This window comes from Mirounga leonina, unplaced genomic scaffold (genome assembly GCF_011800145.1).
Source record: "Mirounga leonina isolate KUSES-001 unplaced genomic scaffold, KU_Mleo_1.0 Mir_152, whole genome shotgun sequence".
Taxonomy (NCBI): Eukaryota; Metazoa; Chordata; class Mammalia; order Carnivora; family Phocidae; genus Mirounga; species Mirounga leonina.
In genome coordinates, this window is record NW_023270380.1 from 5,268,630 (window position 1) to 5,284,351 (window position 15,722).

General features: G+C 45.4%; 1 protein-coding gene across 1 annotated transcript; it reads right to left on the minus strand.

Moving 5' to 3' along the window:
• Positions 1-12,492: 12,492 nt before the first annotated feature.
• On the minus strand, positions 12,493-15,713 carry IRF2BP2 (interferon regulatory factor 2 binding protein 2; the record flags this gene model as incomplete). Its single annotated transcript, XM_035008483.1, has 1 exon — positions 12,493-15,713. A coding segment is annotated over one exon (741 nt), but the record flags the coding sequence as incomplete, so codon positions are not given.
• Between the last annotated feature and the right edge of the window lie 9 nt (positions 15,714-15,722).

Here is a 15,722-nt window from a genome sequence, read left to right on the forward strand (position 1 = left end):
ACTGGTCTAGATGCTGCCCTAAAGGTATGTTTTAGATGTGACTAACATTCAAACCAGTAGACTTTGAGTTGATTGCCCTCTGTCATGTGGGTGGGCCTCATCCAATCAGTTGAAGGCCTTAAGAGCCAATACTGAGGTTTCCTGAAGAAGAGGGAATTCTCCTCAGGACTGCAATGTAGACACCCTGCCTGATTTTCCAGCCTACGGATTTCAGACTCCAGACTGCAACATCAGCCCTTCCGGGGAATTCCACCCTGCCACACAACCTGCTTGAGCCAATTTATTAAAATCTCTCTAACTCTCGGTCTATATCTATCTATATAAAATATATATCATAGAACTAACAGGAGAGATACACATACACATGTATGTACAGGTGTGCGTGTATGTATATATTCTGTTTCTCTGAAGAACCCTGACCAATACGATGGCATAAGGCTTGTCCACTAAGATAGGACAAGCACGAGTTCAACTGATTTGGTGGCAAAGTCTGCTTTGGGAGATGATGATGGGAAGCCCTTAATCTCTGAAAGTCTCAAGCACCACCTCGCAAGAGGTCATCACCATGGAGCCCAGAGTCTCAGCAGGTGAACACGGCATGACGACAGGGAACTTGGGGCAGAGAGCCATCCCCTAGGATATGTTGGGAAAGAAACCAAAAGTAAGGAGCAGAAAACTTACCATGCACTGGGGCTTAAGGTAGATCTCCAGCCCTAGAGGAGGCCTAGGCTGGCGGGCAGGACAACTGAGTAGCACGTGAGGGTAGGACCAAGGGAGAGCCCAGGCTGTGGACTTGGGCAGCATGGGCCAAGAAAGGGAGGAAATATCTGGAAGCCATGACTGAGGGGCCATGGAGCCATCTAGAAGCCTTCTCCAGGGGCAGTGGTTTCAGGACAGGGCAGGGAAGGAGACTCAGGGAGTCACATGGGACCTCAGTGGCACAAGGTGATCCTGGGATGAGAGAGGCACTCACAAGTCCTTCGTCATGCCTGCGTTGGCCTGGGGACTGGGGCAGACATGAGCCTTCCTGGTGGGACATAGGAGCATAGGACAGAGGAGTTTCAGTATCTCCTCCTCTGTGCAGTGTCCCTTGCTCCCCCCCTCCCTGTAGAGTGACCATGTCTTCCCAAACCTACATGGTGACCTAGAAATACATTCATCGTGGCTCAGGGAGAACAAAACAGCTCCCATATTAGCAATCCCACATGAAATCATTAGCCCACATTGAAATAAGACCCTCTTGGTTTTACACACTCCCTTTACCACACCTTACAGAGTAGCAAGGGTACCTCCAGGCTCTTGTCAGATGTCCCCAAAGGAAGAAGCCTCTTCGGGGATCTGTTTTCAGACTTCTTTGTTTCTTGTGGCCTTCCTATGGGGACTGGCATGCCAGGCAGCCTACCCCCAGCTTCTCCCAGCCTTGTGGAGAGGAAGTCTGCAGTTTATCCTGGTGCCTGTGGCCTCCTGCCCCGCACTGTGGAGCCCGTGACAAACCCAAGCATAACATTTCCATGAGGCCGAGTCGAAATGTGACCCCGTGGCTTGTAACTGCACCAAAGCCATGAGCACCAACTCCCAGGAAAGGCTGTGTCCTTAGGATGAACTGATTTGGGGGAACAGTATTGGGTCAATACTTTACAGATGACCAGAGAAAGGTTATCTAGAAGCTGGTCTCTGTCTTGATATTTTTGTAAATTATCTGTAAGGGGAAGTGAGTCCCTAACTTCATGTAAGGCAAAGCTTCTATAGGTGGAGAAATCCCTTTTTACATTACCCTAGAGCCTACAGTGTATTTTCATGTTCTTGATTTTAGACCTAATGCGTAGAGATTCACATTCCCTCCCTGCCTGTGGTGTGCTGAGTGACATGTACATTTATTTAATTTAGATACAACTGGCCTTGGCCCTTGCTGCCAGAGACAGAGCAGACCTGGAGCACCCTCAGGCCTCTCTGTGCCAGCTTCTCCCCAGCCCCTCGAACCTGGTGGCCTTCCTTTGTCCTCTCCCCCAAGGCCAAGGATGGGCCACAGATCCCCACGTTGGAGCTGGGCAGAGAAGAGCCATACAGACTTGCGACTGAAGCTGGAAGGGACAAATGGCTGGAAATCCATTCCCACCGCGGGTGGTGGGGGAAGGTTCCGAGCAGTGGCAGTTTGGATCGAGAACTCTAGAGGTGGAGGGGGTGCAATTTAAATGGGCATTTCAAGAAGGCCGATCAGAGAGATCCTGTCCACAAAGGGCCCCTGGGGAAGCCCTGAGTGTTGCGATCTCAGGTGTTGGGTGAGGGAAGAGAAGATGATTGGTTGGTCACCCCCCACCCCACTCTCTGATGCATCCCATTCCGGGATAAAGAACTAGACTCCAGGTTTATTGTGTGACTGCCCCAAAGAGACTTGACCTACGTCTTCACTTAGCCCTCACAATCGACTTAAGAAGTAGGTACTGTATCCCCATTCTACAGAGGAGGAGGCTGAGGAGGTTTAGAGACAGCACAGAACTTACCCAGGCTCTTCATGAAGGCAGTCGTGCCTTCGACCACTTCACGCTGTTCTGAGCAAAATCTTTCGCTGAAGGAACCACTGCAACCAGCTTCGAAGGCCACCCGGGGAACCGTTAGGGAGCCATGCTGCTGTGCATCCTTCCTGCCACCCCCTCCTTCCCTCTCTCCTCCCATGCCAGGAGAATGTGGGGGGCCAGAGCTGGCACAGCCAACACCCACTCTGGGTTTGGCCATCAGAACCCATTCCCGCCATTGCTGGGGGCCACCTTGAGGAAGGCTGTCACCACCCAACCCAAGGAGAACCTGCTTCCTGCCTGCTTCCTCCTGCTTTACCTACACCCCCAGCTCCTACCCTTGTAAAAGCATCTCGGGATACGTCACCATTCTGACTCAGACTCTGGTGTGGTTTGTGGGCATATGCCCCTGACCTTTTCTTCCTGGTTTTGCTGATCTGAAGACTCAGAAGGTCTGTCTGGACCCTCTTGCCTGGCTAAACCATTTCTGTAGGATCCCTGGGCTTGCTTAACCATCCCAAGATCTGTCCCACCGAGCTGAGCTCTGTTCCTTCTCCCGGTCCCTTCTGGCAAGCCCTGCCCTGTGGCTGGTCCTGCTCAGTTTCCTCCTCCATGCAGCCCTCTTGGTGCTCCCTCTCCGGCAGAATGACTGTGTTTCCACTGAATCTTCCAAATACATTTTTATGACTCTTATCTTATTGTTTACTATTTTGCACCACACTTCCCTCGTAAGATAGGAGGCTAAATTTATTGCTTTAACAAATATTTACTGAGAACATTCACACGCCATACACTATGATGCCACGGGGGATGCTTTGCTCTGCCTCGTGGGGTTTACACTCTAAGGCATGCAGGGATTGGGGTGTGGGGGAGACAAAAATTATAAACCAACAGATAATATTCATTGTCTGATGGGGAACAGTGCCAAGGGGAAGAATCGAAGAGGGACGGGGGGGGTAAGTTGGGATTGTTATTTTATATAAGGTATGCAGTAAGCTGAATAATGACCCCCCAAAGATGTCTGTGTCCTAACACCTTGAACCTGCGTATATGGGATGTTACTGGGTAATGAGACTTTGCACTTTTGATTAAGTTAAGCATTTTGAGATGACCAGAGTATCCTGAACTACTCAGCTGAGCCCAGTGTAATTCTAAGAGTCTTTTTTTTTTTTTAAAGATTTTATTTATTTATTTGAGAGAGAGCACATGAGAGGGGGGAGGGTCAGAGGGAGAAGCAGACTCCCTGCTGAGCAGGGAGCCTGATGCGGGACTCGATCCCGGGACTCCAGGATCATGACCTGAGCCGAAGGCAGTCGCTTAACCAACTGAGCCACCCAGGCGCCCTCTAAGAGTCTTTATAAGAGGGAGGCAGGAGGCAATGTGAGGACAGAAGCAAGAGGGTGGAGTGGTGGCAGGAAAGGGTCACGAGCCAAGGAATGTGGGCGGCCTCTAGGAGCTGAAAAGGGCAAGAAGACGGGTTCTCTCCCAAAGTCTCCAGAAGGAACCAGCCCTGTCAACATCTTCAATTTAGTTTTCCGACATCCAGAACTCCAAGATAGTAACTTTGTGTTGTTGTTGCTGTTGTTGTTTTTAAAGATTTTATTTATTTATTTGACAGAGAGAGGCACAGCGAGACAGGGAACCCAGGCAGGGGGAGTGGGAGACGGAGAAGCAGGCTTCCCGCGGAGCAGGGAGCCCGATGCGGGGCTCGATCCCAGGACCCTGGGACCATGACCTGAGCCTAAGGCAGATGCTTAATGACTGAGCCACCCAGGTGCCCCAATTTTGTGTTGTTTTAAGGCACCACATTTGTGGTAATTTGTTACAGCAGCAATAGGAACAGTGGGGTGGAGACCTGAAGGGAGTGAAGGAGTGAGCTATGACTACATCTTGGAAGACCATTCCAAACGGAGGAGAGCAAATGCAAAGGCCCTGAGGCAGGAAGCAGTGAAGATGGGGTTGTGTGGCTGAAGTGGAGTGAGCAAGGATCCGAGCCAGGTCTGAGAGGCAGCACGGCCTCACGGGCCAGCAGAAGACCACGCATTTGACTCTAAATGAGATAGAAAAGTATCGCAGGGGTTTGAGTGAAGGAGAAGCAAGAGCAGGCCAATATTTAAGGTTTATTCTGGGTGCTGAATTGAAAATAAACTGCAGAGAGGAAGGGCAGAAGCTGGAAGAACAGTTCAGAAATTTCTGCATTGCTTCAGACAAGAGATGATGACGGTTGCGACGAGGTGGCAGGAGGTGATCAGATTCATGATTACATTTTTTTGAAGGTAGAGCCAAGAGGATTTGCTGAAAGATTGGATGAAACGTGTGTGAGAAAAACTAAAGTAAATAGCCCTGCAAGGTCTGTGGCCCAAGCAACTGCAAGAACTGCCGTTGAGTAAGACAAGAAAGCCTGGGAGCAGGGGATTCAGGGGCTGGATGAGCAGGACTCGGGGCAGGATATCAAGGGCAGAGGTCTTTGGAGTCAGCACATAAATATTATTTTGAAACCATGATTCTGGACGAGATTACAGAGAGTAAGTGGACAGAGAGAAAAACCGTCTGAGGACTGAGCCCAGGGCACTCCATCCAGCGAGGTGAGTCAGTGAGCTGGGGGAATGAAGAAAGGGGTTTCTGGAAGCCAACTTGAAGACATCAGTTTAAAATAATTCTCGAACTCCAGCCCCAAGCCCAGCACTGTGGGGTGATTGGCCCAAATTCATCAAGCACTTCATACGTGCTGGTTCCCACGGTATGCGTGTTATAGACCCCTGTCATTCGATCCCCTCAACAACTCCACGAGGTAAGTAATATCCTTAACCCATTTCACAGATAATTAAATTGAGGTCAGAGGGTTAAATGCTAAGGTTAGGAAGAGGTGGAGCTGGGGCTGAAGGTCAAGAGCCTGCATTTGCCCCATGAGCTAGATCTGTGGGGTGACGGGGGGTGGGGTAGGCGGGAGCCAGTGAGTGAATGCACACATGACTCCACCCAGGTAGATGGTGGTTCTCCTCGTGTGGCTTTTCCTCTTCAATCTCTCAACGTTTGCCCATGTCCCTATCTCCTTTCCTTCTTAACTGCTTGCGCTTGGCCTCATCCATGAAGAGCTCCGACCGGACTCATTCCATCGAAGCCCCCAACCTCTCAGCAAACACACAGATGAACGACCCCGGCTTAGTTTGGTCACGGCTGACACCCCACTTAGGCAATGTGTATCGTCGAGAGTCGAGTGAGTTCCTTCCAGGGCCACAAATGTGTGGTGGTCATGAGCTCCAAAGGCTTACTTATGGAGATAAAGACCCACGTGCAGAGAAGTGTGATTTACAAGAAAATGAAACGCTTTTTTACACATCCAACGTTTCTACCGAGGTCAAAATTCAGTGAAGGTGTGTTTTTCTTTTTCATCAGACATCGTTTGTATTGGTTGATTATTTTAAAAGGCATGATAGGCTCAAACGTATCCTCACCCCACCCCCCACCTGCCACCAGGTGGCAAATACCACCCCTGCCTATGGAGCCATCCGTGGACTTGGGTTAGCCATTTTGGTGGTTTATGGGGAAGCTGGCCATTCAGTAAATGAGTCTGAGCATAGAAACTTTTAAGAAAAGTATTCATTTCCTTCATCTGTGGTCTGTATTTTTATTTTGTTTCCAATAGAACTGTACATCCCCCAAGGGGATGACACCTTCAGGAATCATCTGCTGCTACGCTTTACACTGGGTGGGTGTCCTAGGTACCCGACTCTAGCCAGAAAGACGATGCATCTTCTATGATGACAGCAGGGGGAGCCCCTTCTCTCCAGTGTTTCAAGGCTGTTTGCTATTTCCCCCTTTGACAAAATAACCAAGAATCTATATTTTTAGTGGTACACAATCACTGCGCCCAAGTACCTAATGGGTATCACGTACACCCAGTGCCTTCTCATGTCTGGCTGACAGATGAAAAACCAAAAAGCTGTCATCGAGATAGTCCAGTCTGATCCCTTTGCCCCTACTAAGTACATGGTAATTAAAAAAATAATAATAATAATTGCAAATAGAAGCACAAAACTTCATTGAATTGCCTGGAAATGGCCACACAAAGCCCAAGAACATCTGGAGATTTCCTGACCTCCATTCCAACGTTGTGTATCTGGTACAGAATTGGACAGACCTGAGGCGGGTTCTCATAAAGCCTCTCTCAGCATAATTCCCTCTCAAAGATCTTTGTGAAGGAGCCGAGCAGGTGACTCAAGAGTCGCCGTGTCAAGAACAATAGTCACAGGAAAAGGGCAAGAATAGCTTCCTAGGAACCGACCTGCAACCTGAGAAGCCTTCTGAGTTCCTCGATAAAATATAGAAGGAGTGGGCTGTTTTGTAGGAATTCATCTCAAGCTTCTCAAATGTTTTTGTGCCTGCTGTCTGGAAAGAAATATACGTTGGTGAAGGAAGTCTTTTGCCAGACTTGTGTCTAGGTATTCTCAAGCCTGGAGCACGGTTTTATTTATTTATTTATTTATTTATTTAATTTATTTATTTTATTTATTTTTAGCTTCCCATCCATCTTCCGCAGTCACTTTTAAGCAATGACAAAAATTACTATACAACACTTAGTCCACAGTGAGGTTCCTCGGCCCCCACTGCAAGGCTGGTAACAAATGGCATTTCAGGGTCATTTTTTAAAAGGATGAGGACCCTCCTTATTATATATATTTTTTTGAGATGCTACTGCAGAGTATTAGATTTAATAATTAACAAAAATGAGAAGTTAATGAATGGCGGGGCACCTCAAGCGCCCAATGGCACCACGAGGAGAGAAAAATTTCCTTGCTGTTGTTCTAATTGAAAGAAAGGTTTCTCTATAAAAAGGCAACTCCCTTTTAGGTAGTCAGTTGTTACAGTACTTTATTTGACTTTGTAGTACCCATATGGGCATGTCCTGAGGTCTGCTTAATAAACACATTTTTATGGACATGCACCGGGCCTCGGTGTGCTTTCCCCGAAGACAGATGTCCCTTAACTATGAGTGTTTACTCCACCAGCACGGAACATTTGCCTTATTATAGCCACAGTCGTAGGGAAAGAAAAAAAAAAAAAAAAAAGGCTAGCATCATGATTTCCAAAAAGGGAGTGACATTTGGGGCAGCTCTTGTCATGCGGCCTCCCCAACTTAGAAAATCCACCCAGGACAGCCGGCAGCGCGTCGGGGACCCTCGCAGCAGCAGCCAAGGCTCTTGCTGACGCGCGGCGGATCTTTTCTGGGCAACCGAGGGCTCGCCACACCCCTGAGCTGGCGGGCACGCCACTCGCTCGCCTCGGCCGGCCGGAGCCAGACCTTTACTTTATTTGGTTCACGACGCGGTAACCGGTCCAGGGCGCGCGGCCGGGGACGCACGCGCGCGCGCGCGCGCGCACGGGCCTCGCGGGCACGCGGGCGGGCGCGCGCGGCCGAGGCTCCTCGCTAATTATAGCCGCGCAGCTGGCGGGCTGGCGGGGCGGGACCCGGCGCCACCGCCCCCGTGGGGTCCCGCCGCCCGGCTCCACGTGCGCAGAGCGGGGCGCGGGGAGAAGGCACTGCGCCGGCGGCCCCGGCAGAAGTTCTGGAATAAATAAACACGGGCGCGGCGTGAGTCAGGGTGCCGCGCTGGAAACCGCAGCGAGGTCTCCTCGTGGGCGCAGGCCCTGACGCAGGCTGCTGGAGAGTCAGGGAGCCTCCTCCCCTTTCCTTCCCCTCCAGGAAACAGGGCTGGGCAGCGCTGGCGGCTCTTTTCCTCCTTTTCAAAAACGCCACTGTGAGCAACAATAAGAAGGTGAAAAAAAAAGAAAAAGCTACAATTTGACGATTTTGACCCGGCCCCGATGATTTCAAAGGGCCTCTTGGTTTGTAGGAAGATACTGAGGTCCGGCGGCCCCTTTCATGCAAGACGGTTGCATGCTGGGCGTGGTGAGTTTCTTGTGTGCAAGCACTTTGGACTTCGGACTGCGTCCCCGTGTCAGAGTTCTACCGAGATTCCAGATAGGCGTTCTAGAAAGAGACCCAATCCTCCACGTAAGAATTTTGCCCTAACTATAGTTTCCAAACTCGTGCAAGGAAACCGACGCGTGATTAACTTTCTTCCATATGGGCTCTTCATCAAGCAAACTGACATGCCCTCCCTATCCGTGGAATAGTCTTTAAGCTCCAAGAAAGCTGGGGCCTAGACTCTCAGCTGTTCAAAGCCTAGAATGATGTGCCTACTTACTAGGTGTCAGATACTAAGGGCGACAGCCCATATGGTGCTTATTAACAGAATAGTATTCCAAAACTTCTCTAATGACTGTGACCCTCTTGTGAAATTCTGATTTCAGTTGTATATGGGGTACAATAAATCTTTATCTTTTATCACCAAAAAAAAGTTAATGGAACGGCTGTTTGGAGGCAGAAATAACAAAAACGGAGGTAAGAGGCTTTTAGCCTGGGTTAAGGCATGCAGCGCCTGTTTCTGTTTCGCAGCGCACGCATAGTCTTCTCAGGCTCTGGAGAACACGGGAGGCCCCAAGCCACTGCTGTGTGCAACATACTGATTTATTCAGACCCAGGCCATCCCTACTCCTACATTTCACTTCTCTGCAGAAGAACTCTTACTGGTGTGGTTAATATTTTAAAATCAAACAGTAAAAGAAGGTAAAAGCTCAATAATCTGAGGCTCTTTTAATAAACTCTCATTATATATTAAAATAAATTTAAGGCCCTGAGTTCTGATGAAGCGATTCTGGACTTATTTTCCCTGGCAATATAAATAGCCACATTTACAGTTCAAATTATTCGATTGGAACTGTCATGGGAAAGAGGTTTTCCAAAAGGCAGAGAAATATGCAATGACCCAAATATTTATCTGCTAAAGTGGCTACCCGAGTACCTATGCAACCAAAAGTGACTCTGGTTGTGACGCCTGTCCCCTCGTGGGCATCTGAATGTTAACTGGTAGTAGTGATACGGAGAATGAAATAGTCACTGCTAAGTAAAAGTGTTTAAGTGGTGGGATCTACAGATTATATAACACAATTCATTTTCCCCAAAATGCAAAGTATATTTAGAAATATTCAAATGGGACATTATTACTCTGTATAGGATGTCTTATCTCAGCATCAAGGGCTTCTACTGAATTGCTAGAGGAGGCTCTTCGATTATGCAATCCAGCTTCTAAAGTCCATTCAAAAGACGAGATCAACCAGTGCACTGATGCTTCCAATTTAAACTAGGAATCCTGTATAGTCTCTTATCCAGACCTTGTCTGACCTAAAAGAAAATCACCTCCTAGTGGATTTCCATGGCTGACTTTGTGACAAATTTGATGTGTACTGAAGATGACCCAATGTCTACATGATTCCAAAAATGATTTTGCCCTTAGCGAAATTTTTTTTGCCCTAAAATACCTTTTCTGTAGCTTGTATGGGTTGGTTTATGCTGCTTAGTGCCATACAGAATATGTATGCACACAATATTCTGTGATAAAGATCAGTGCCGATGTAGATTTCATATTCTGTAATTTTAAAAAAATAAATGATACTCAAATTTAAAAAGGAAAGCTTTTGTAAAACAACCATTTGAAATTGTATTGACATAGTGAAGGGGCAGGTAACAACAGGCTAATGGGTTAAAAAAAAGTTCAGTTAAATTAGGTACGAATTAGTTAATGGTAAATAGGGATAGTGTGGATATCCTAATTATGGATTTATCTGGGGATTAATAGAGAAATCCACAGATAATCCATAAATCCAGTCACTTTCTACCTTCCAACCTCTGAATTGACGAATTGACTTTTTGTATATTTGTGTGCCTTTTAAATTACTGCTAGGGGTTCATAACTGGAGGAAAATGCAGGCTGTCAACAGGAACAGCAACAAAGGCCCTAGATTATTAATAATCTGGGAAGTTACGCCATAATTTTTATTTGATCATAATCAATACCGTTGCTGTTGGAGGCCTAGCCGTTGGCACTGAAGGAGTTAAACAGCATCCCCCACCCAGCCTCTCATTTCTAGGACCCTGGGTGATGAAGTAGGTAAATATGTATTCCATTCATTGGTGCCTCTGACCTTGGTCTGTGACAGAGGAAAGGCGTGTCTTCTCATAGTGTTCCCTACAAAGAAAAGGCAAGCAAATGAGGGTGACTCAGGACTTCTAGTGGCCTACACACGACTGAACATTTTTCTGAATGATTCCACGTATACACTTTGGAATCAGGAAGAGAAACATTTTACTCTTCACTAACCAAATAAAACCATCTATAAATCATATGCAAAACAACTTTGAGTAACGAGGGACTTAAATCTAGGAATTAAAAGGAGTTCTGTATTTTCCCTTCAACTTTTTTCCCCTCCTTTGGGGAATAAACAAAGACATCTGCCACATCAAGAGTCTGGTTTGTTTGGTTTTTTTTTTTAACTGGAAACTGAATGCAATCATTAAAGTTTACTTTGGGAGGAGTTTTTGAAATTTTAAAAATTACTTCTGCAAGCTGCAGTCTTTTAAATTTTACTAAAAATAAAATTTAACTTAAAAAAGTTAAAAAAATAGTTCAACATTTCTTTTAATCTGATTACTAAATGAAACATTGTGTTGTGTATTATAAGCTGTAATTAACTTATTAAGAATATGGTTTCTTGAAAACTGCCTTAAGCAGGCTACTAATAAAAAAAATTATTGACATACACATAGTGATGGGTCCCCCAAGTTACCGGACCACCCCTACTGAAAATATATTCAGTTACACATTAACTGTTGCTGTTTAATTTAAAACACATAGTCAGTGTGTGTGTACCCCCTATCCTCAAACTCTTTGTCAGGCTCACAACTTCCTTTTGTAGGAGTCTGCCAAGCCATTGATCAATAAAATGAGTAAAGGCTGCAAACATCTAGGAACTGTCCTACGATGTCTTGCAAATGTGTCCTGGTGCTTCCCACCTCTTATCTCTTATTTATAAATTCAGATTTCAGGACGTCAATAAACCTCACACCTGGCTTTCGCTCTGATTTTATTCCACAGCTTTCCAAAAGGTAGGCTATTTTCCCCCCTCTTTTGTCTTCAGTGCATTTCACACAGCCCAACATGGCTGATTCGTTCCAAAGCTTTCCAGAGAGCAACTCCATGTCTCGACAGCCTTTTCAGTGTTGTCAGGATCTTCCTTCCAGTCTACGATTGCAGAGTGGCTGGCTCCGCTGCAAGTTGAAAAATAAACAAGCGCTTTCTGGCCGTACTTTGTTCAGCTCTTCTCTTTATCTGTTTCCCTTATCCAGTTGCCCTTTCCCCCGGGTCCCTAGCACTTTTTTTTTTTTTCCTACCATCAGTTGCCTTTTTGTTCTGGGTCTTTTTATCTCCTGTTCTTCTCCTGCAGTTCCAGTCAAACCCCAACCCCAAACCCACACATCCTTTGGTCACATTGCCCTTAGTGATTAAAACAATAGCCATTCTGAGCTTACTTTAAAAAATTAAAAAAGGCCTCAGAAAATGTTCAGTGCTCCCAATTTTATTTTTATTTAATGCTAAAAGTTAAAGAAAAAAAAAGGTACTGTAAATCTGACAAATGACAGAATGCATGTGATTTTTCCATAGCGTGATTTTAAAATATAATAGTGTTGATATCTGAGATTACACTCACTTCAGCTGACATGAGTTTCATCATATATAGAAAAAGTATCACCTTCAACTTAAAAAAAAAAAGTAAAGGTTAAAAGGTGGCACACTTTAAAAATACTTGGTGGCCAAGGAAAGGTATATAGTAAAAGTTGTAAACCATGTGTACGTTCTCATAACTTTTAATGTGAGGCCACATGAAAGACAGCACATCTGTTATATTCTATAAATTGTTAAAGCAAAAAAAGGGAAAGCTTCAACACCCCATCCCCTAATATTTTGAGTATTAAAAGCACAGCTGAAATATTTAGGATCTTAAATCTGATACTGCCCATGTACAGTAAGTAGCTTTCTGACATTTTTATCCAGCTGTGGAGAATCTCTGCACTGTCATCAGGTACAACAAAACATCAAACCCATGTCCCAGTGTTAACTTTTTAACTTAAGAGAATGCCAGAAAAATAACCCGGATCAACATTTTACAGCTGCAAGCCTTCCACGAAGGCCACCCAAGGGCCAGGCGGACTCATGCAGACCTTAGTTTTTAATGGGAGTAACCTCAATACACAGCCCTTTAAAGCTATTCCTATTCTCCCCCCTCCTTACACACCAGCACAGAGAAACCATAGGTTGTCTTTTCCACAGCTGGATAGACTTATTCAAAACAGCAGGATGGTTCTTTATTAATCTTTTTTGGAAAGCTTATCTGTATTGAGATTGCAAAGCATACAGATAGCTACCACGAATTAGGTCAAATGACTGATCAACTTGTAAAGTCTATGAGGTCAAATTCCAGTTTATAATAAAGTGCTTAGATACACATTTATACAACAAACCATAATAGTTGAATTCTTTACACATGTCTTTATGGGCATGTAAAATTGACTCTGTGTTTCTGCATGTGTGCATTTACATAAGAGAAACCAGTCTGATCTGAGTCATAGATGTGCCAATTAAAAAAAAAAGTGTAACAACAAACTGGTTAATCATGCAAGTCTGTTTGTAATATAACAATGACCAGTAACATGAATTTGCACAGCATTAATAATAGGTGCACTCATTAAAAACACTACAAAAAAAAAAACTGTATTTGGTGCAGTATCTGATTTTCAAGTGTTAATAACTCGACCATTAAAAAATATTTGAGCAATTTAAAAAAGAAAGACAAAAACGTAACTAAAAAAGAATCCAAAGAGGGTAACAATCTCTATCTTCAAACTAAAACAGAAGCTAGGTCGTAAACGATACACATAAGTTGTAGTAGACCTTGAAGCCATGATTCAGCCTAATTAGAGGGCCAAGTTACAAACACCTGAACATAAAAGGATTTAAAATAGTGTTCCTGTCAATGTGAAATCGTAACAGCACAAAAGAAAAACCAGTATCACTGTGAGACAACTATTTCTAATAACAGATGATTTATTGGTTTAAAAAAATCATTTTACTGATGCAAAATAGTAATCAAAAGAAATTAGTTTACAAAAGGTTTCTAAGAATAGTTTGAGAGGTGGGGCCTGCCTATTATTAAAACCCTTTCTTTAATTTTCACTAGTTTATCTTTTTTTTTTTCCCAGAAGAACAGTATTATTCACTTGGTATTTCAAACACATGTAAGAAGGAAATTACAGGCTTCCCCCACCCCCGGCTGGGCTGTCACGGATATGCCCACGGGCAGAGCTGGCGGCACCATGCGCTCTTCCTGCCATCGTACCATACTGTATTTAGCACTCACTAGCGACAGGGTGTCGGTGATAGTACCAACAGCAGTAGCACTACAGGTAAATGATAAACAAAACAAAACACAAAACAGAACAAAACCAATCCCACAATCTCCAAGTTCACCTGAACCGTAACTTCTCTTGCGACTCTTTTCAAAGGAAAGACACGACCAACAACAAACAGAGCTCTAGGGTGTTTAAAAAGATGAAGGGGCGCTGCAGAGCCAGGCTCTGTTCAAAAGATAGCAGTGCCATCTTGTATACACCACCATCCATTATCACCGCCTTCAGTCACTGAATTGGGTATTATGTAACCAACTAGCATGCAGCATTGTACTCGTACAACTGATCACGTGGGCAGTGAACAGTGGTCAACTTTGCCTTTAAAAAAAAAAAATCCCCCCCCCACCCCCAAAACCACACAGTCCTGAAAATCTCTCAGCAGCAACTCTCAGGCAGTCATCAATATCCCAACAACTGAAATTTAAGAACAAAACAGAGAAAGATTCAAAATCTATTTTCCTACTACTCTGAGAGGACAATGTTTTGGGGTAAACTTGGTGACATTTCTCAGTGGCATGCCGCCCATTTCACAACAGTGCCCCCTTCGCTCATTCCCTTTCCTTCTCCACCAACTGGCCTCCAGCCTGAGAGAGGGGCCAGCAATAAGGAATAACAGACAGTAAGGCAATCTTACAATGTCAGAAAATGTATTTGGCTTTTTTTTTTCTTTTTAAAATAAGTGCATACAAATACAGCTAGAAGCATTTCGGATTTGCCAAGTGCTCTAAAAAAGCAGCGCAAGTCACAGCCTACATTGAACGGTAACTGTCACCAGGATAATAAAGCACAAAGATATGCTAATAACATTAACAAAAGAAGAAAATGCCTTTATAAGTACATACCTTTTGTCGTCAAAAAAAAAAATATAGAAACACAATGTATTCAAAAAAATCAAAATTATACAGCCATGTTTATGAAGTCTACATTTCCCTTGTCTTGGATATATATATATATATATGTGTGTGTGTGTGAGTGTGTGTGTGTGTGTGTGTGTATATATATATATATATATATATATATATATATGGAGATATATACACAATTCAAGCAGTTTTAGTTAAGGGTAATCATTGGGTTTTTCTGAAACCGGAAAGTCACGAGTCTCTCTCTTTTTTCACTTTCACATCTCCAGCAAGGATGGTTGCAATTTCCCCTTGCATAAAGGCCCAGGGGACATTGGAGCCCACAAGAGGGCATTTTTCCCCACTGGGACAATAGACCTCTCCACTAGCTCCCTGCTGTTTGATGCTTTGTCTGGAGCAAGGGAAGCAGAACTTGTGCGAAGGGACAGACGGGCACTGCACAAAGTGGGTGTCCTCCAGCCGCTCGTGGCAGAGGGTGCAGCATAGAGGGGCGCTGGCTGCCAGAGAAGAGTCTGGGAGGCTGGCAGGGTGCACTGGCTCCAGTCCTCCTGTGCTGCCTGCCCCCTGGCCCCCCACCTCTCTGGGGCCTAGCCTTCTTTGGTTCATAGAGGACGGAGAGGGTGGACTGCTGCTATTCCTCCTGGTAGTGGAGTGAACCTGGTTGGCATCTTTCGAGGCATGACTGCCCCCTGCATTGTCTGCCACTAAGATCAGGGCTGCCATGGGCGACTGGCCATTCTGAGCCGCTTCAGGCGGTGTGGTCCGGTTGGAATGAGGTGAGGCAGTGGGTGGCGGTGGAGACACAAAAGAGGATGTAGGAGTAATGGGGATCTTGAGCCCTTCTGTGGGTGTGGACAGCCATGGCTGTGCCTCTCCATTGATCTTAGGGGGCCCGACTTCACCTTCTGGTTCTGGAGAAGGCTTTCTTTTCCTTGCTGTTCTTGCAACTGACCGGTGGGGGGGGGGGGGGGGGGGGGGGGG